The sequence below is a fragment of the Acromyrmex echinatior genome, chromosome 5, assembly GCF_024713525.1.
Source record: "Acromyrmex echinatior isolate Ae372 chromosome 5, ASM2471352v2, whole genome shotgun sequence".
NCBI lineage: Eukaryota > Metazoa > Arthropoda > Insecta > Hymenoptera > Formicidae > Acromyrmex > Acromyrmex echinatior.
This window is the reverse complement of record NC_141856.1, coordinates 5,921,674-5,944,023: the sequence shown is the minus strand read 5'-3', so window position 1 is coordinate 5,944,023 and position 22,350 is coordinate 5,921,674. Positions and strand designations below refer to the sequence as shown.

The following is a 22,350-nucleotide window of genomic DNA, read 5'->3' as shown; positions in this document are numbered from 1 at the left end:
CCCTGTAGAGCACAATTATTCGATACATCTCCCATTAGCTTGAATAACGGCCTCTATCCTCGGAAGCGTTCGCATGCACGCTGTAATGTAGTGCTGTCTATGCCGACGAATGCTGTTTCAATAGCGATCCTTAATAGACGTCACATTCGGATGGCGAGACTTGTTTGTGATCCTTTCAACTACGTAGTAGTTCAAGGGATTTAAATCTGGGCAGTTGGGAGGTCAGAATGGGAGCCGAAGTGAGCAACTCGGCTTGTCCTGGCAGCCTCAGACATCATCGTATCTTTAATGTGTAAGATTTATATCCAAGGTCCACCTTGGCAATTCGACGTATTGTTGGCTCGCTTACACCAACAATCGATGCTAATTTTCGCAACGATTGCCCTGGGTCACCCAAAATCAGCGCTTGAGCCCTTTCAACGACTGCGGCGATTCTCGCGGTGCGTTCTTTCGAATGACTCTTTTTCGCTGGTATACTGGAACCTTCGTTGGACTATTCTAAAGCCATATTTTGCCACAACATCATAAACGGTTGATCTCGGATATCCAAAGAACCGAATTATTTCCGTTGCTGAGCCCCCAGCGAGAAGACTTCGATCATCTTCGATTATCTTCCGCACTTGGTTTCAACGTCGCGGCCATTTTGAGAATATGACTGTTTACTGACTTTAGAAGCATCAAGCTTTCTCGGACGCCAACAACAACCTCTGGTGGAGGCACAATATAGCGGAAAATTTAAATTGAAATTTGTCCAAATTTTGATAACGCATCCTGTATGTAGATTTGGTATTTGGCAGAAAAAAAAATTCTAGTGCAGTCTAATTCAAGAATAAAAAACAGATCTTTTAAATACATTCGGACATATCCCAAGTAAATCGTTAAAAAAATTGATGGTTCTGACTCTTCAATCCAATCTCGCATCAAACTCTATACCGACTTCCGAGGCGGTCGGTATCGCTTCCATAAGATCCTGCTAATTCTGTTCTTTCGCGTAAAGTCGGATCGAATCGTAGCCGGATCGAATCTGACCGGCATCGTCAGGACTTGGACCGGTACCGGCAATACAAGCGTGGCTCGGCGCGACGGAACCGTTCGTCTCCTCCTCGTATACGCTTTTATCAAACTGCCGGCGCTCCCCATTCCACGATTTCCACGTTCCTCGCTCGGCTTCCTCCGTGCAACGGGACGCCTAGACCTTGGATTATGGAAGCGCATCCTGTCGGCCCACCCACGTCCCACATGGCGCATCGCCGACAGGACATCTCTCATTCCTCCGCTACTTTGTATTAATGCAACGTACAGCAAAGTCGTACCTGCTCGTCTACACTGCTCCTGTATACGTCATATACAGCTCGTGCGTTGTTTATAGACAAAACATTCGATCGATGATCGTTCGATGCTCGCAATCGATTTGCCAGCCACTGATCGCGCTGATCGCAATGATCGCGTCTGTTGCCTTATCACGTACGCGCACGTATGTTTCTCGTCTGTTCCGATTTGCTCCAATTCGCGCACCATCATTGCTCCTCGACACATCGGTACTCCGATGCGTTACGATCACCATCGCGATCACCAGTGCGCATACGGAATCGATCGAAAACTCCTATGCCAAAGCGCGGATAATCGATGAAGATACGCAATGGTGCCCTAATGAAAAACCCATCATTTCGAAACTTGTAAAATCTTTCCCATAGCAACACTGGAACGCTGAAACACACACCGAATATTTTTACATCGCTCCGCGATGTAAACCATACCGCGCTTCTGTTACTTCCCCTAATCATTGTTCATTTCCTGAAGCGAGAACTGTTATGCCCGCTCATTAAACTTACCATCGCCGCTCGAACGTACCGGGAAAGACGTAAATTAAATTACACGAGGATTAAAAAAAGCACCGCGTGGAGAACTCAATTCACGTGGAAGGGCGTACGCGCCGTTGAGAAGCCGGCGAGATATTTTCCTGAATCAGTGCTAGCCGCGTTCGTTGCCGCGATTTTATTTTGTCGCGTTGATCATTCACCCGCGACGGTTAAAATAAAGTAACAACGATACGTATATATCGCACCACTGGCACAGAAGGCTGCCACGATATCAAGAGCGAGTAGACTTCGTTTCAAGAGAAAATCATAAAAGATTCTTATAAATTTGCTATAATGGAAAAAAATGATTTATATTTTTTTTTTTCTACATAAAATTAATATTATCTTACATGATTATCTCTGATGTATTTTAATAAACTATTCTTTTGTTATATAAGTTCTGCTTAAAATTTTAATTTAGTAGTTAATTGAAAAGATGAAAATGAAAGATTTGGAATTATCGTTTATTTATATTTTCCTCCAGTTGCCATAAATATATAAACATTTATACAGATTTAAACAAACTATAACAAAATTGACAAAATATTTTTATCAATTTTATATGTTGCATTTTTAATATTATATTACAAGAAAATTTCTGCAATTATCACGCTTTTCATTAACGCAAGTCGATGCTGTTGATGAATTAATTGCAGCGGAGCGATGCGAGGAACGCAATCGTGTTACAAAATCGATCTCTTTAATTCTCCAGTCTTCTTCCAGCGTATGAAGTTTCCTTCAGACATTTGTTTTTAACGCAAGACATGCGGCCAAACGGAACGTGAATAGGTCGCGTGAACTTGTTACGAACGTGAGAATCTTGAGATGCATTTGCTGTCGGATGAGAACGATTAAGTAGAAATGAGAGAAGACGAGTAACTATGATGACCGCTAGTCGTTACGGAATATTTCTTTGGTAGGCGACGTGCGTTGGGAATGCGACTATCACCGCGGAATGCTTTTCTCGAGGAACACGTATATGCGAAATAATCTTAATAAACAATGAAGATGTTCTTGCCTTTTACCATGAGATAAGGATTCGTATCGTTTTTACTGTATTTTGACCTCATTCGCCATATATACCATTACTACCATTACATTACAATTTATCGAGTTGCTCCGATAATCTATCGATTATTATTTAACAGTAGCTTACATTTATTGATCAATACACTTGTTGTACTTGTAATATGATTACGGTAGTTGTATTGTGTTCTATCACTACTAATCACTATGAAATACATAAAAGTCAATAAAAGATCAAAATGACTCTATTTTGATTCTCAATGTCAGTAAACAGTTAAATGTTGTAAATCATTAAAAAAATCATTATTTTAACTTTTATGACGTCAAAATCGTTTTAACTTTTTCTTGAATTCCTGGTGAAATTTTTCTCAGAATTTTTCATATAATTTTTCAGAATTTCTCTATAACTTTACAACTTTCTCACATTTTTTATACGAATTGGAACATTCCTCAGAAAATCTACATCTTTTCGTAGAATTTTTCATACATGTTAATAATGAAATATCGTATAAAAGTTTTAAGATTTTTAAGAATATATAATAAGTATAATTTCTGATAAAATGTTATAAAATCTAAAAAATTTAAAAATACTTTTTAAAAATTATGGGATTAGAGATTTCAGAATATTTCAGAATTTATTTATATGAAAAATTCTGAGAGAAGATGTAAACTTTCCGAATATTTCTGAGTATTTCTGAAAAATGTTCCAATTCACATAAAAATTATGAAAAAAATGTTCATTCACTATGGTTAGTATATTCCTTGGAATTTTTGTTCATTGCCAATATCAATTTGCGATGATTGTAGAGTGCCTTTTTTTTTATAACGATATTAAAAGCGCAATATATATAAAAAATCCAATCGAGATCATCTGTTTCGCGGTATTAACGCTTATATATATATATATATATATATATATATATATATATATATATGTATATATAAGAAGCATGAAAAATTACGTTAGACTTATAGGGTATACAGTGTGGTATACAGTCTTTCAAATAGTCATGTACACATCTCACGCGTGATGTGGCACGTGCCTGGGAACTGGGAAGTCAACACAGGAGAGATCCTGGAGCATTACAAAATTCAGTCACGACCGTGAATGCTAATGGACCCGCACTTGACTGATTCCTTTTTAAATCCGACGTTAGTAAATATACGACTTGAGACCGTGTATAAAAATCGAGCGGTCGCGTGTGTTGGCACCGCTCTCGTCTCACGTTTCCAAATATTTTTTAATTAAACAAACGCACAGACGCGACTATATAAATCACGTGGTTTATTCATACACTCATATTCGTTTCGCTAACAACGGCAGATTACGACGGCAGGATTGAGATACTCATTTATGAGAAGCATAATTTTATGGTTGCGTTGTACATGCACTTCGTACAACATTATTCGAGCGTAACTATCCAGGTAGGCAAAAATGCCTAGCGAACCAGATATTCGATCATTATGAATATTAATTCGCGTTTCCTTCTGAAGCCCGTTTAACACGCGAGCTTTCAAGCGAACGCTTATTGCAGCTAATGGATAAATCCGCTATCGACAGAGTAGCTCTTCTACACGACTCGCGGACGGTCATGAGAAGATCGAATGAACACGATTTGAAATCCGCGATCACTGGGTCATCCGGCGCTTCTTCTTGCCCGTCCTTGCTACATGTTCTGCCTGAAGTGGCAGCGACCGCAGCTACCGGTGTAGTGAGAGAAGTCGCGGCCAGCGACAGTTCTATATTCTGCTTCTTGACCTTGTCCCAGAGCGGCCTCCGGCGCAAACACTGTCTCAAGCATGTTGAAGTAGACTTTGCACAACCCGATTTTACAACAGCCGCTTACATAGAAAAGCCGGATATTAATTCTAACACATGGTGGCGTGTACATGGTTCTTCTATTTAAATATAGCTGCTTAAACGAAAAAGAAACCGAATAACTTTACGTTAAGTAAACGTCAACTCGTTTGACTTTCTGTTAAATTAAAATTTTAAGTAATTCTAAGTAATTATCATTTGTAAATAATGTAACGACGTTATAGAATCGTGAAAACTATCTATAAAATCGGAAGTAAGTAAACAAGGTATACCGTAATAATATTTATTAATAACTAAACAATTTGACATACTTCAGTTCGTTAGGTACTTAAATATTTGTTGATCTGTTGAAGAAAGGCAAATTTTTACATTTTATAATTTATCTATGTACACACCGAGCGATTGGTTCTTATACTCATGAATCTATAAATAAGAACCAATCTCTCGAGTGAGTAGGCTGCATTCTGAAATCCATCGAAAAAAGAGTGCAATCTTTCTGTGACCGGCTGTATTGTGTAAAAACTTGGAGTACAAATGTAAATTCTGTAGTAGGAAAAGAAATATCCATTTGTCGGGACGTATCCAACTTGTGCATCTATTTTCTCTAGATATCGAGAAAGTTACCCAAGACGAACATCCGGGATTTTTATATTCGTAAAAGTTATGCAAGATGAGATGCGTCCGATAGAGTCGTATTCGAGACGCAATTCCTATTCATCCTGTTCCGATTTCAAGGAAGATACAAAGAATCGAATTTTATACAAGGAGGGGAATATATTCGTTTGAAAAATAGCCCAAAAAGAAGACACAGAAACAATAAAGATATGATATGGAATCATACGTATGGGAATAGGTATCTCAAGTCTTTTACATTCGTTGAATAGATTTGCGAGGAATATTCGAAAAAATGCGAGGAATATTCGAAACGTGTAGCATCGGTGAAGATAATTTCAATGATGATGACGAGACAGTTCCAAGACGATGGTATCCTCGATCGAGCATTTCGAAAGCGAGCGAAATGCTGCGTCGATGACCTGGAATGCTGGGCCAGAATTCGGTGACAAGTCGGTCCAGTCGGTATCTTTTTTGTTCCTGCCAATGTGTTTTAGTGTGCGTTCGATGCACCTGTCGCATCGTCGAGATACCATCTCGGATCGTTGCAAAACGATCGACTAGAAATCATGAATTCTTCGTACGATCCTTGGAACGTCCCAATAGTTTATAGGATGCACGTGCCGGTAATATATCTGCCGATCCATAGGCTTTATACAATTATAGCATTAAATCATAAAATTTAAATTAAACGACTTAGCCTAAGCTTTATATACATATAACTACAAAACCGTTTGATGCAGACGGGAAAACGATATTTATAGATTAAAATTGAAAGATATGAGATAAAAGTAAATCCAAAGCTTGTCTAATCTATTTTAAATTCTTCTATTCATATCAGATCTATGTTGAATCTGAATTTTAAGGTGGAACTTGCTAAATATAGAAAAACTCTTTTATTTCTGCTCTGAATTTATCAATTTAAATGTAAATTAGATTAAAAACTAGCAAACCTTTACTGATTTTGGATCAAATATTTGTACTGGATGTAGAATCTACTTTATCCTATCACTTTTATCTTCTTTTTTTCATCTCATCGAAAGCAAATACACATTGCGGAAATTTGATATAAGCACGCAGTTAATATTCCCGAGTATTCCATGAATTCCTCTCTCTAAGTAGTTATATTATACGAATTATAGTCATTTAGAAGATATGTAAGAAATTACGATATTTAGTTGCGTGATCTTCGCGATACGCCCGTAACGATTTAGTTATTTAGTTTAGTAGTTTCACTGACAATGTGAGAGAGAGAGAAAAAGCGCGCAGTTGTGAGATTAGATACGTCTCTGAAAGGGTTAATATGAGAAGCGTGCAACGGGAAAGTGAACTAGAAAGGAGCGCAGACGTGGCAGACAATAGACAATGGACGCGACGAAAGAGTGAGCGTAGATGCTCGCATGCTGCTGACAAGCACTTAATATATAGAATTACAAAATTTATATCTGTCTGGTGCAATCGACGTAGTAGAGCGCGGCTGTTGACAGCACCGGCGTGGCGCGGCTCGCGTGACTCCTCGAGATTTACACGTCCTCGGGGAGAAGCGAGCTGCTCTAAATTGACACGTGCCAATGACGATGATAAGTAGCCACCGAACGATAGGCCACCGTATTAACGAATTTCTTTTTGTTTTCAGGGATCAGGATGCGGTGGATCGGTTACGTGGCCACGATTCTCTGGTGGTCGGGCATCGCCAGGTCTCTCAGTACGCTGAATCGAGGTCACAGTCAGTAATATTCCTTTTGGTCATTTAAACGCGCCGCGCCGCGCCGCGCCGTTTCGGTATCTGCAGCGAATATACTATACTCCCTGTAGTACGTCTTTTTCGGTGCCGCTGCCGCGAACATCCACCCCGTCGTCCCCATCTCTCGTACTTTCGAGCAGCCAAATGCACCTGCCGTTCCTCCTCTTTTCTTACTTCTCCCTGTCTTCATTTCGCACCCGTCCTCCCTTTGAGGCATCCTTCTCCCGCCCGAAGATTCTCCATAAATGTATAACGCTTAATTGGAAGGAGAACTCGGTCAAGGTGCAGTCGGTCGTGCACGAGCGTGAGAAAAGAAAAGCGAAAGAAGGTGCTACTTTCTTTTTGTTTCGATGAATCCCCGACCGAAGGGGAGAAGCTTCTTTATCTATCATTTTTTTTCCCTGCTCTCAGATAATTGATCCGGGCGCAGATCAGCTATGAGCTATGCCAACAAAGACGCAGGGTTGGACGTGTCTAGACGTTCGTGTTGGAAGGAAATACTCCGAATCGAGTCCGACGCATTTTATATGCGACAATTTCGCAAATAGAATAATCGACATTAACTTATGACTTGCACAATTTGTAACGAGAGATCCACATCTGGCATCACAGCGAATGTCGAATATTAACGATCGATTCTCGAATAATGATTCGAGTCAACCCATTCAAAGGCAACCCGTGCAATAAAATCTTCTTTCCTAATGTGGACTCTTCCCCTTTATAACGTAATGCAGTCGCGATACAGGCTGACACGATCGTGTTTCTAGCGGTGAAAGCGACTGCGTGAAGCTTCTACGTCGCATCGTCGCGGTCGTAATTTACGTTACCCGAGTCTTACCATGACTCGGTTAATGACTCGGCCCAGGTCTACGTACTCCTTCCAGTTATTAAGTTTCATTTTTTTTTTTACACGATCTCTCACGCGTGCTTCGACAAGTGGTACACTTTCACCGAACTTGCCGGCGAGGTAAACCTCGTGTATAACATATGTGAGACAGTCTAATTGTCGAGCATGATATGACCCATCGTACTATACCGTGCGACATGATGACATCACGCAACGTCATCCTTTAGTATGCCCGTCAAGTTTAATACATGTAATCTCGTTACTCGGGGCAGGTTTCGCCCGATTTTTCGGAGGGCGTGCATAGAAACACCGGTCTCTCACGAAATTATAAGTTGTTAAATTCGCCAAGACAGTATGATCGACGTTAGCGTGCTTTCATCGCGCATTAACGTTACAGCGCTGTCCGACTTCGGACTCTGACGTGAGAAATGTATAATGTAATGGAGACGTGAGATTAAAGTCAGTTACGTTTAACGGAGAACGTACGTAGGAAATAAATGAGATATTCGTCTTTTGTCGGCTTGCGTTTCTTAATATACCGACGTATAGTCCAAGATTTCAAGACTCGAAAGCGCCGATCGTCGAAAGATGAGAACGCCTGAAATAGCCGATCTGTTTTCCATTTTGCGCAGGTTACAAAATTACTCCGAAACCCTGTAAAGTGCCCGGTTCGGACAGCAAGGAAGGCACGTGCATGTTTGTGTGGGAGTGTATCAAGTCCGAGGGGACGCACGTGGGTGTGTGCGTGGATACCTTCATGTTCGGCAGTTGCTGCGTTCACAACACGACGGTGAACACGATAGGCACGTTTTATCATCCTCATAATCATTATCAGCAGCACCAGCAGCAACACGACGGTACGACGAGTACGCTCAGGCCAGGTTTACTCCTGGCGGAGCCAACCGGGAACGAGACCATCAGATTGACGTCGACTTCCCTCTTGGGATTCTCCTCGACAGCGTCAACCACCGCGAAAACGAATCTCCATCACTTCTCGGGATCTCACGGCTCCGAAGGCTCGACCAGACCGATGAAACCATATTCGCACGGTATCGGGAGGCCTTTGCAGAAAAGGCCGCACGCCAAACCAACATCCGAGCACGAAGTCGACGTACTGCAGACCCCCGCAGTGTCCTCCGCGTCTACGGACACGTGGGCGGAAGGAAGACCGCAAGAAACGAAGAGACCAGGTCATCATCCGGGTCATTCTCATCATCACAAGACGAGGCCGGACGACGGAACGCCGAGTGACAATCCATCGTCCGTTCTAAGTCAGCCGGGTTTCAAAGACAAGCTGGAGACACACAACACTTTAATAGTGCGCTTGCCGGGGAAGGAACACGCCGATGATGAAGTCGTTGATTCAAGTGGCCTGAGCAAGCCCAACAAACAGGGCAAACCGGGTAAACCGGGCAATCAAAGGCCCTTTGAGTCGAGACCGGACGATGGGAAGACTGAAGATGTTGATCTCAGCGTCCAGGAAACGATAAATCGACCGAATGTCAATTCCGTCATTGAAAGCGTAAGGAAGGAAATTTATTATTATCACTCGTGATGACTCTATGATTATAACTCGTGATTCAGCGAGATAACTTTAAAAGGATTTCTTGTATAACATTCTTCTCTTGTCGTCGAGAGTTCACTTTCCTTGGATCAGTCAGGCACCTATTTTGAGAATTTATTTAAATTATAAAAGATACTTTGTCCATTTTGACTATTATAATAAAATTATATTAAGATAGAGGTGAAAAAAAAGACTAAAATTGTCTTATCTAGTTTCTGTAAAAATTATACGTTGCATTTATTAACAAATTAGCAATACTGGGATTAATATTTATGTGATGAAAATTTAATAAAAATATTCCTTTGACTGGATGCAGTTGGAAATATTTATATCGTAGCTGGCAAAGCTATTTTAGGCACGATATAAGCAGCGAGTTTAATGGAATATTGATTTTCCACCAGGAACCGGGGAAAGAGACGCATCCGGGCTTGAATTTCGTGCACACTGAACGGCCGCACTGGGCAACCAAGCCAGCACAGTCAAAACCATCGTCGACGGATTTCTCAAAGCCGTATTTTTCAATTAAAACGACCACTTATCGACCAATAAGCAGTCAACCCGATCATAGGCCGAATTTTATCTCGAGGCCCAACTGGGTATTATCCACGAAAACATCGACGACAACGACTGTCAGACCGACGTATGCCAGACAGCCTTCCACCAGGTATGCAACTAGTTTTTAAGTCGTCTGATTTTTAAATCGCAATATATATGTAAATCTGTCGTTCTCGGTTTCTCCTCTTAGTATATAGTTCCTTTTACATGTATTATATGACGCAAAATATTTATATTTATACATATAAAGCGTTACATCGTCATTATCACAAGTAAAGTACGTGTATTTAATACATCATTAGTATATATCAGTCGTATTTACGCCCATTGCATATCGAGCCCAACTTAAAATTTATCTTTCATTCTAGCGCAGCCGGATCCGTGCCACAAACCTCTCACTGGCAAGTGACTACAGAACCGGCATTCGTCACAAAACAGAAACCGTCATCGTTGTCCTCATCCTTACCAACATCATTCTCCTCGCTTTCATCGTCGTCGTCATCGTCTTCGTCAGCGTCTGCGTCATCCAAACCGATAACCGCAATTACTGTGCCGGAAACCGTACGAATTCCGTCTTTAGGTACGAGTTCTCATTTCTGGTCGAACAGCTGGACACCACCTAGGCCGTCCTTGAAACCTCACTGGACCGACAGTCCCAGCCTTCTTCAGAATGGCCCGGAAAACTTTCCTCCGCGACCGAGTCTAAAGCCAACCGAGTCGCAACAGGTACGAAGCCGTTTTCTTTTCTCGATAGGAATTGATTAATGCTGCCATAATTATTCTTTCCTCTCGTTCTCATGTTTAAATCATAAATACATAAAGTCGAAAGCGTATAGGCGGACTATATAAAATTCGTAAAAATTATTAAACGAAAGATTTCTCCCGACAATGGAAAACGTTAATATTTATTTATCCTATTTACACACATCTTCTGATACTTACTTATTAAAATTGATAAGTACGTTGTTGAAATTTGAGAAAAACAATGGGATCTTATCTATAACGTTGTTAACGTTAACAATTGATTTCCTGATGTTTTTCATTTTATAGAGCACCGAATATCAGAAGCCCTTGGGTTCGGCGCATTACATAACAACGTCCCACTTGGAGACTTCAACTAGGCCGCGGCCTACGAAGAAAACCACAATGCAAAGCACAACACCGTCCACATTGACGTCCTCCGCCAGCGGTACGACCAGTCCGACGAGCACGACGGTAACGACGATGACGACCACGAGCAGCACAACCAGCGCAAGCAGCACGAGTACCACGAGCGTCACTACGACGCAAGGATTGTCGACGACCACCGCGGTGACGGCAAGCGAGAAGGCAACGGGTTCGGTGATGACCGTCGCGGCCGCTGACGAGAGCAAGAACATGCAGTGCGGGGTGCCACCGTTATTTCCGCGGCCGGAAACGAGGATTGTCGGTGGCAAGGACGCGTCGTTCGGCCGATGGCCGTGGCAGGTATCCGTACGTAGGACCTCCTTCTTCGGTTTCTCGAGTACTCACCGTTGCGGCGGGGCGGTGCTCAACGAGAATTGGATCGCCACCGCGGGCCATTGCGTCGACGAGTGAGTACGCTACATTATTTCCATCGTCCTTGGGATCCTTCAATTACGACGTGCATCCGTTTCAGTTTGCTGACGTCGCAAATCCGGATACGAGTCGGCGAGTACGACTTCTCGTCGGTACAAGAGCGACTGCCCTACGTGGAACGTGGAGTCGCCAAGAAAGTCGTGCATCCCAAGTATAACTTCTTCACGTACGAGTACGACCTCGCGCTGGTGCGCCTCGAAAGTTCCTTGACGTTTGCCGCGCACATCTCGCCTATCTGCCTACCGGCCACGGATGATCTCCTGATCGGAGAGAACGCGACGGTCACTGGCTGGGGAAGATTAAGCGAGGGTGGAACGCTACCTTCTGTATTGCAGGAAGTAATTATCGTTTTGATAATTAAACCCTTTGGATTTACACATGTCTTTAGATTCCACCGACTCTTATTATTCTCTCTTTCAAGGTCTCCGTGCCGATAGTGAGCAATGACAGGTGCAAGTCAATGTTCTTGAGGGCCGGTAGACACGAATTCATACCGGACATTTTTCTTTGCGCCGGTTACGAGACTGGCGGGCAAGATTCGTGTCAGGTATGTGCATACTTAAGATTCGAAGAATATTTAAATCGAACTACTAGCTGTTCATGTATCAAATTTCCACTGAGAGACTTTTACGTTGTTGCATCACGCAGGGCGACTCCGGAGGACCTCTTCAGGTTCGCGGAAAGGATGGCAGGTACTTCCTCGCGGGTATCATATCCTGGGGCATCGGTTGCGCGGAGGCTAACTTACCGGGCGTCTGCACGCGGATATCCAAGTTCGTACCGTGGATTTTGAAGAACGTCACCTGATGTACTCGACGGTGAACGCAAAGAGATGACATAAGGCGACTTTCGAACTCGGACGAAATTTATCGCGCAAATAAGCGATTCGCAGTGTCGTCTCGTGCGAATATCAAAAGACATTATCCTAGAATTTTCACGCGATTGAAAATACGACTACTATATCGTTTGCATTTATTTATTTGCATTTACACTGCCACTCACGGAATAAAGATCCTGGTTGTTATATATATAAAAAATATGTACCCGGCACTAAAAGATGTGAAATAAGATCATCGTCGGGAGTTATCGAATATACATATATATTAGTGACGTATGTGAAATCTCGTGCATTGTAGCAGCACACTGAACTGTATTTATACATAAAAGTACGTAAGGAAATAATATATTTGCTAGATTAAGGCTAAATAAACAAGGGAAGTCTCAATTGTGTAATGAAAAGATCAAAGGAATAGTCCGATAGATTTCGAAGATACATCGTTATCATTCTTGCCACTTCGATTCGAATATGAAATACACAAACAATACACAAACACACACACACTCACGCGCGTATATAGTGAAAAAAAAATTACAAAAGAATCGTAAATTTATAAATTACATAATCGATCTATTCTATTGTTGCAAAGTCAATTTTAAAGCTAGATACTGTCGATTTTGTAACTTAGACAAAAGAGCTAAAGAGAATCAGGGAAAAGTATGAATTCCTTTCATAATAATTGCGATTTCAATTCTCATAATTTTCGAAACAAACGTATAAGTATCTGCTTTTATTGATTAGCAAGATGTATAGAAAGTTTGCCTTTCGCTCTGTAGCGTGAGACAGCTTGAAATATTCTTCCAAATGCTCAATCCTACACATTTCAAGTTATGCTCATTGCTACTTTTTTATCTTTAATATTTCTTTATTTACAAATAGGAATTTTTGTACAGAGCACAATATTAATTGCGTGTACTTGATAATAATTGTGTGCGAGCTAATAGGAGAAGTCCACATTATGGAATTATTTATAAGTGTCGTCAAATAAACGAGTGTTTATTTAAACCTTAGATCTAAATCATATCCCTACAATATTCTCGAATTAAGCGGATCGTCCACTCGTCCGGCGATTAAACTCACTGAAGTCTCGGTGTCGACGATGAAATAAAGGAAGGGATGCAAAGCTGTAAAGGGTTCGGGCCCAGCTCTTTCGAATAGACCATTACCTAAAAAGAATTCATAATTATTTTACAAAGAATTATTTTAATCATAGAAAATATTAAAAATGTTTTTTAATATTTAATATTTTTAATATTTTTTGTAATATGCACGTTACATTTTATAAAAGATAAAAATCACGTACTTTCCAAAGCTATAATAATATTCAGTAAAAGTAAATTCACAAAGAGAATATTTACACAGTTTAATTTGTGTCAATTACAGAGTTGAAAAATCTTGCAAATTTTGATGTGCGCAAAAATGTAGCAGTTTAGCCACGCATAATACAAAAGCTAATACTTCGTGCTATTTTACGTAGTGCAGAGGAATTAGAAAGACGTTTCAAATTACGATGGAAAAATTAACAAGAGGTTTGGAGTTAATGTGTTTAGCAAGTTTTTGCAAGGAATCAAGGTTGTTTTTTGCGCATTAGAAGAAAAACTGTATATATGATGTTATAATTCTTCTCATGATAGCAAGATTCTTTTTAAAGCACTTGCAGAACTTCTACGTAGCTTTAGGATTTAGACCTAGACAGAAAAATAGAAAGTAGAAAAGCGGCAACCAATTAGAACTCATGCTAGTAATCGCTTGTTTCGGCATTTTGCTTATTAACAGCGCAATTTTTGATTGGCTTCTGCTTTTCTGCTTTCTGCCTTTCTATCAAGATCTGAATCTACCCTAAAAATGATCTTATACATATTTTCTTTAAAATCGAATGAAAATTGTTGATAATAATTCGCGTTTCAGAAAGTGCCATTTTAATTTAAACAGCATTTTAATATCTAATTTCTTAACAAACTGGCAGACGTAATGCATTGCAGATTGACGCAGGTCAATCCTTAGATTTCTAGATGTTCAGTTCATTGACTTTCAATGCACGCGTCCTTCCTTTCACTGAGTTGACAAAACTTCTTACCGTTGTATTTTTACAACAGTTAGTTTTACACGAAAGAAAAGAACGTAATGTCACAAACAACGGAGATAAGTATCTAGTGCAGTAAAAAGAATATTTTAATTTTTTTAATGGCTATTATTATCAGCTTGATAAAAGGTTTTATTTAATTGTCATTTTAACTATATGTCAAGCAAAGAATCCCGTTAAAGAACTGAATAAATAGTTAAATGATGTTACATAGAAAATTGCAATTCTGAAAATAAATCATAATAATCTCTTGTTTTCTAAATATTTGATCACTTTATCAATTTACAATTCATATTTATTTAAAAATAAATATATACGTGACAAAAGTAACCGAAAAAATAATTTCATGGAAAACTGCAACGCCACAATGATTCAGGAATCCTCGGTGAATGTAAAAAGTGATGGCGCAAGGTCTTTTATTGACTTCCTTTACGGACTTGAGCAGGATATCAGCAATTAAATTCAGTGAACTGAACAACAATACTGAGAATATTTCCAACAGTAATCGATAGTTTTGCTTGAAGCTTCGCCTAGTGGCGTGAAAATAAATATTGCCTAGCTATTCGTCCTCGGAACTCATATTTTCGCAGATACGGTCCATTTACATCTCGCGACTGCATCATAATTTTTCAAGATTAAATCCTATAAATTACATAGAATTCATAGAAATAGATACGTTTTTAAAAAAACGTTTAGCTGAATTATCTGCTGAATTAACTTGTAATTTAACAATGCATTGAGGAGATAATGACTAATACTCGCGTAATTATCGTAAAGATGTAATTTAGCGAGAGACATTCGTTCCCGATAATTTCTCAATCTTAAACGAGGACAACGTTTTCGAATAATTTTGAAAATCTTTGATAATTTTGACAGTATTTTCGAAGAAACGGTCATTAACGACACAGTCGATGTTAAGTAATGAAGATGTAGCGGAACGTGAGAAAAAGCAACGACTGAACAAGCGGAAGCGAAAAAGAGAGAAAAGAAAGTGAAGAAACGACTGACAATGAGTGGCAAGCAGTAGTAATAGCTAAATAGCCGGCCGTCGTTAGACGTGTGTTCACTACGCGTAGACGGATACATTGTCGTCGCCGTCGTTTACAAATTATGTGCGCAAATTATGTTTCTGGAGGATACTCGTGCCGTACGCGTGAAACTTTGTAATTTCACTCGTTAATGCCGGATATTGCGTCAACGTAATTATTTCTTCGAACATTATCTCCGACACGTCGCTATTCCGCCGTCCGCCTTGCTGTTTGTTTCTTTCTTCCACGACAAATTAAATCACCTAAATGCCAATAACATCTGATTAACCGAGCGCTCGAGACGTATCGGAACGCTCACCAATTTCGAATGCTACCTAAGATGATTTAATTCTAGAGAATCAAGTTGAGTTACTCGTATCAAGTTGTCAGGCGATAAATACAATCGCGTGAAGTAGCGTCGAGAATGGAAAACGTGGCGAAGTAATGAATAATAATAAGAAGCAATGTGTAAAATATATATCTGATAATGTTAAATGTATGAAAAATGAAAAATTAAAATTAATTCGTGCATTTTTATCGATAAACGGACACTCGGATGTTTGATTCGTACTGACAGTGCTATATTATTAGATTTAAAGACAGAAGGAAGCAATTTACAAGCGAAGCGAAAAAAAGGGTAAAATATTGTATATATTTAAGAAATGAAGGAATACTACAAATGCTAATGATTATGATTAATGTTACACGTAACGCGCAAAATTGTATAAATTGGACTCTTAAATTCAGGATGTCCGCATTAAAGAGCAAGGAATGCAATTACACGCGTGGAAACGATTACCGTTACGGGATAATTGAAAGGAGAGTGCGATAGTGCATGAAAAGCGTAAGAGAGTAAAAAGAACCTGGCGGTAGATATCGATAATAGTCCCTTCGAGGTGGAACGACATTAGACGACTCACGAGAATGGGTCCGGTCGGGTTTCATATAATTCCTTATATTGACCCCTATACTTTGTTGCACGTCTCTAGCGTATACACCGAGATCGGATGTCATGGGCGATAAATCGGCTACTCTCGGCTCGAACACATCCAGGATGCCCAGCTACGAAGGAAACAGGTAAATGAAGGAAAATCTTCGAGAGATTACGCAAATCTCGACGCAAATATCGAGGCAAATATACATCAGTCACGCATAGGTGTCGATAATAATCTTGATTTATCCTTCCTCAATCTCAACCTTCTCTACTTACGAAACGTTAAAAAAAAATGTCTTGGGAAATTCATTTGAAATAATTCAGAACGAGTAAATGAAGTAAGATTGTAATTTATAATCACAGATGACGTTAAATAATTATTTCAGGTATTTATGTGAACTTCTCATTATTCGTGGATCCTTGAGATAAAAGTCTTTAAAAATGAAAAACTGTATAAACTGTAGAGAATTACTTGACACCTTCATGCGCGGTTGACTGTAAATCCGGAATGTATTTTTCTATTCGGTATCTACATTTGGCATTGGTAGGACATTGACGTCAAAGAGGACGTGTTATTCGCTTACCCTTTGCAAAAATGACGTCAATGTGACGAAACCACGCAGCATGAACGAAGGTATAGTGGCCCTGACCCAAGTAGGCTGTAATCGCTTCCTCAACAATCTCAATGACTTTCCGCTAAGATCCCTCGCCAGACGAAGCGTGTCCGTTTTATCCGTCGGCATGAAAAGTATAATGTTGTATCGGGGATCCTTGATATTAGAAAAGAAAATAAGAGATTCTTTACTCACTTGTACTTGAATATTACTTATTTTAGAAAAATTTATTTATTATTTGTCTAATTTCTAAAATCCAACATTGACTATTTATTTTAAGCCAAGACTATTTATTTTAAATCCAAGACTATTTATTTTAAGCTAGTAAAGACTAGAATAAAGTTTAACACAGATTGTAGGATTGCGCAACTCTCATTTTTAAGAATTGGAAAAGTTTTAAGTTAAACATTAACAAATCAAGTTTAAAATAATTCTCTCAAGTTTAGAAAAGATGAATTAATAAATTATATTGAACTTTCATACAGACTTACGTCTAAAGGAAATTCAAGAGCGACAGCTTGCAACGATGGGAAATACGCGAAAGGCAATACGGCAATGTATCTCGAAGCCGATACCGAGGAAACGTCGCAACCGTTCACCAAAAACGACATCTCCGCTGATGAATCTCCGATGGAGGATTCACTAGGGTTTACTGTATTATACGACTTCCAAATTTCTAGATTTTGCATCCAAATACCTTCGTCTGAAAAACAGGAAATCGAATTCCATCAGCATTATTTAGCATTTTCTATTTAGAAAAAGAATTCTTTCTTAATCTCATATAAATGCATGTAATTTTCACTTTTTCCACAAAACATTCTAACAAAACATTTGATATTCATAATTTGATATTCGTAATTGCATAGTTTGTGTAGAGAGAGAGAGAGAAGTATTATAACTACATAAATAATTACTACATAAATCATTTATTATTGGAGAGAGGAGAGAGAGAGGAATTTTCCTGAATAAATAATTTATTATTAGAATTTTCCTACTTAAGAAGATTTAACTCGTAACTTTCGATTCGTAACACGAGCGACTTTTTCACGAGCGATTTATTCGAAAAAGATATTCATTAACTGAACGTACCTGGATAGCTAGAGAAATATCCGCGCAGGCTTCTCGTTTTGCGTTTACGAAGATTCGGCGATCTATCGTGTGACTCATCTTTAACGGTATTGCTGTTAATTATGCCATCTATCAAGTTAATTACATCTTTCTTCTTTCGATTCGAAATCATATTTTCGTCCACAAGAGATACAGTCGTTTCATTATCTATAGAACCCATCATAGAATTCGCGATCGTGACGTTATTTCCAGCAAGATTGTTCGCGTTTGTTGTTGAGACAGGCGGTATCACGGTCGTTACAGCATCGTCAATATTGATCATAGTCGTCATTGTGAGGTCATTTGCAGCGATCATTCCTAGAGTATTCCCGACCGGAGTATCTGCCGATGTCTCGGTATTCGATTGCAAATTAACGTCGTTCACCATCATCGTTTCGGTAACGGGACTCGAGATAGTCACGTTCGCGCTATTCAACTTTACTGGTACCACAGTAGTTAACGAATTCATGGTAACGGTACTCAAAGTCTCATTGGGAATAGTTGTATTAGCGGGCATCATATTGATGACGACTGAGCTGGCGGCTACCAATGCGTCGGTATTTGGATCCGTGACGATTGTAGTCGGCGAGTCCGAACTCAACATATTTGTTGTCATTGGTACCTCGGTATTCGTAGTTGAAACATCAGTACTCATCGATACCGTCACGCCAGCATCAGTTGCAGCTGCTGTTGTCGTTCCTGCGCCTGTCGATGGTTGAACGCTCTCGTTAGGAACGCTAGCACTCGTTGCACTATCGCCAACGGTGACTGTTGGGGAAGTTTGCTGACCCTGATTGTCCGCGACGGTGACTACATTTGTAGTTGGAATCATTTGACTGTCTGTGTTTACTATCGGAGTAATCGTATTCGGCGAACCCACGACAGTTTCCGCACCAGCGGATGGAGTCGGCTGAATACTTTCGCCGGAAGTAACCGCCGTTAAGGAATTTATCGATTGCGTCGGCGATGTATTCTGGACAATTGTTCCGGTGCTGGTGACCGGAGCCAATGTCGATTGTACATCGGTTGCACCCGTCGATGCCATCGTGACAGTTTGCTGAGTAACGCCCGCTGCGGTCGATGGAACGACTGTTGTTTCCGCACCAGCCGGAGGAAGCGTCGTGATTGCACCCGTTGATGTTGTCGTTGTCATGTCCGGCACATTCTCAGTATTTGCCATCTCTGTTGATGGCATGCTTGAACCGATCGTGGATGTCGGAAGTTCAGTTATACCTGATGAGTCTTCCATGCTAACGGTAACGTTCGCTTCTTGCTCAATACTCGACAAATCGAAGCCATAAAACCTCAGAATGTCTTCATACTCAGAACGAAGTTTAGTATTTTCTCTGCTTAGCGTCAAACCACCCAGGAAACCGTCGGCGTTAAGGTAACTCTTGAAATTAACATCAATATAAAAAATTTAATGCGTATAATTCTCTTATTATTTATAATACTCTAATCTCATTTATAACAATTATCAATTTTTTTTTAATATCAGGCTGCTCCTCGCTCTAATAAAGTAAACTGCAATGTTCACAAAACATCTAATAATCTGGACACGGAAATAATTCACTTAGCTTCTATATAGTTATCAATTTCGTTTCTCAAAGAGATGAATATTAACATTTAATTTTATTTAACATTTAATAACAAAAGTTCAGAAACAGTATATCAAATCATACATTTAGAGCAATATATATCAAATACATCAAATTTGTATGAGACGTGATAGAAAGAGTCTAAAAAAATGTCTAAAAGATACCAGAGAAATATCTTTCGAATGTCTTTCGAAGTCACCTAAGTATTGATCATGTTCGTGTTGCTTGCACTTTCTGCACCTTCGCTTTCTCTCTCTTCAACTACCCGAATATATTGTATTTATTTTAAATGTAAAAATTTTTATTTCAAACAACGTCAACAGATCTATATATCTTACTCGTAATCGTCGGTGAATATCCCTGAAACCGATCCTAGTAACATCCCGGTTGGCTGGTAGGCCTATGGCCTCGGCTATTTGTTGACTTCCTCTACCCGCGGATCCTTCGTAGAGCGCCGCTAGTACGAAGGCAACCCCCGTTGGCGAGAACGCGACGTTTCCACGTGTCAAATATTGCTGAAGGATCCTCACCCCGAGCTCGTTGACGACATCGGTGATCACGTCAACTGGACGCTCCGTGTCCGCGCGATACCAAGGATGATCGTACCTGTAAGCGAACGCGGACGATACTGCTGCAACATAACATCAGTGGGAAACTTTAAAATTCATAACATTGCGTGATTTAACGCGTTAGTACATGTATCATTAGTTTCTCTAAATTGAAGTCTTCCCACGAATAACACTGCCAGTTTCTTCACGAAATGCAATCATATTTTAACATGAATCTTCTGGAAATTCGCAATACAATTCTACCTTTACTCTCTCTCCTTAATAATTCATATTCGAAAAAAAAAAAATAGAAATATTTTTATTTATCCGTTATTTATTTGTTTCGCTTTCGTTACGCGTAGGAGAGGCTTCAATTTTGCAAGCTCGTGAGAATCGTCTTGCCGGATTAATCCTCTAATTCAAATCGCAAAGTAATCGAAACGGCCTTACGTACGCTGCAATATTACAATCAGGTGCAATGGCTTTCCCATTGTTTCCGCTGCTTCCTTCTCGATGTTCCGATCGTTACGTCGAGCTGGAGACGGAGTCCGCGACGAGATCCAGCCGGTTCTACTATTAGGATTAGCCTTAGTCGTCCGCGCTCTACGTCGGGACTGGCTCACGTCGGAACGCGCGGATCAGATACACTAGGCTAACCGCCTAGCTCGTCGGGGCTCGTGGTTCGATTAAGACCCGCTCAAGGGGCCCGTCCGACTTCCGAGGCGCGCGAGGCCCGCTCAAGGCCCGCTCTTGAGGGGGCCCGTCCGAAGACCGCCAATTACTACCGCGACTTCTTAAGTGGCTAAGGTCGTAATCCCCGTTAAATTGCGCACATAGCTTCCCTCCAAGCCGTCAATTCCTTTTCCTGCCGCTCTTCGTCGCTATTCTTTTAGAGGCTTCTATCTCCCAACGTTTCGACAAGAAGGGGATCTTAAGTGTGTCGCTGCATCATCTCTGCTTACGTTTATGATCTTGAGTACCATTGCGGAACGTGAAATATGTGCGTGTGCGTGCTCTATTCACAACCCAATGTGACAAAGGTAGTACGAGTTCATTGAAGTAAGTACATATCAGTGATTGGTCGAAAGATATGTGACGTAAATAAATTTCTTCAGGATTCATATTATTTGGTCATACGATTATATTTTTTTATATTGTTCATGTAAAATTCAAACATTGTTGATTGAAATAAAAAAAAAACATAAAGAAATGTTACTCGCGAGAAATTAATTGCTTTATATTTAATTAAACAATTAATTATAATTAATATAAATTAAAAATGATATATCAAGCTTCAAAATTAAATTAATTAATAAAAATCGGTTACAATTAAAAACGGGTTATAATAAAAAATAGGTATGTCTCGCTTTCGGGTGTGACGAAATGTTTCTTATACTATTTCGCACGTCACTGGTACACGGATTGACTCCATTCGTAATACACTAATCGAACGAGCCGAAAATTCCTCTCTCCGTCGATCGGTCGAGCGATCGCACGTCTATATCTGTGCCGACTACAAATCTTCGAAAATATGCGGATATTATCGCGTATGATAACGGTAGTGGCGATCGGCGGCGGCCATACGAAGGAATATAGTGAAGGCGCGGCGAGGATCTGCTTTCGACTGATTCAAGTGGGAGGATCTCCGCGAATGAGACATTACGTAATGTCGTGGTGACTTTTACCGCGCGTTGGAGACGGCTGCTGAATGCGCAATCCAGAATCCAGGATCTGACACGATACGCGAGCCAACAATGGAACAACAAGGATCATTATCCTGCGCACGCCAAGCACAATGTCTTCGCGTGCGTTCTTTCTCATCCTCTTTCTTTTCATTACATCCCGATTTCGCTCGCAAAACGGATTATTATCGGCACCGAACGGAGTTTGACGCAGGTATCATCGCGTACTACATCCTCATCTGCACGGAAAGAACGATTTTGTTGAAGTATCTAAAAATATAATCAGATACAAA

The 22,350-nt window shown here is 40.2% G+C and overlaps 2 protein-coding genes across 4 annotated transcripts in view; one reads left to right on the top strand and one right to left on the bottom strand.

Annotated features, from left to right (window-relative positions):
• Positions 1-13,435, top strand: part of LOC105149488 (uncharacterized) — a 41,881-nt gene extending 28,446 nt beyond the window's left edge. For both annotated transcript variants that reach the window (XM_011061936.2, XM_011061935.2), the window contains exons 2-9: positions 6,953-7,042; positions 8,540-9,429; positions 9,873-10,135; positions 10,395-10,752; positions 11,077-11,600; positions 11,666-11,963; positions 12,047-12,172; positions 12,274-13,435. In XM_011061936.2, coding sequence (XP_011060238.1) covers positions 6,961-7,042; positions 8,540-9,429; positions 9,873-10,135; positions 10,395-10,752; positions 11,077-11,600; positions 11,666-11,963; positions 12,047-12,172; positions 12,274-12,432 — 2,700 coding nt within the window. In that variant the 5' untranslated portion in view covers positions 6,953-6,960 and the 3' untranslated portion in view covers positions 12,433-13,435. The remainder of the gene's footprint in view (positions 1-6,952; positions 7,043-8,539; positions 9,430-9,872; positions 10,136-10,394; positions 10,753-11,076; positions 11,601-11,665; positions 11,964-12,046; positions 12,173-12,273) is intronic.
• LOC105149504 (uncharacterized) lies at positions 12,588-22,017 on the bottom strand. Of its 2 annotated transcripts, none has more exons than XM_087406390.1 (7): positions 20,830-22,017; positions 20,166-20,455; positions 18,212-19,622; positions 17,614-17,825; positions 17,093-17,278; positions 16,438-16,636; positions 12,588-13,629 (listed from the first exon to the last, which is right to left on the bottom strand). In XM_087406390.1, the coding sequence occupies exons 1-7, from the start codon at positions 20,864-20,866 to the stop codon at positions 13,490-13,492; spliced, it is 2,475 nt and encodes an 824-aa protein (XP_087262516.1). In that variant the 5' UTR covers positions 20,867-22,017; the 3' UTR covers positions 12,588-13,489. The 2 variants fall into 2 exon arrangements, with proteins under 2 accessions (XP_087262516.1, XP_087262517.1); XM_087406391.1 differs by having other exon boundaries at positions 16,495-16,636; positions 20,830-22,014.
• Positions 22,018-22,350: the final 333 nt, after the last annotated feature.

Coding starts and splice junctions, on each gene's coding strand:
- LOC105149504 (XM_087406390.1), bottom strand. CDS start 20,866: ATGGGAAAGCCATTGCACCTGATTGTAATATTGCAGC. Junction 19,623..20,165: donor ATATTCACCGACGATTACGA/GTAAGATATATA, acceptor GTTAATTTCAAG/AGTTACCTTAACGCCGACGG. Junction 17,826..18,211: donor ATATTTCTCTAGCTATCCAG/GTACGTTCAGTT, acceptor CCTGTTTTTCAG/ACGAAGGTATTTGGATGCAA.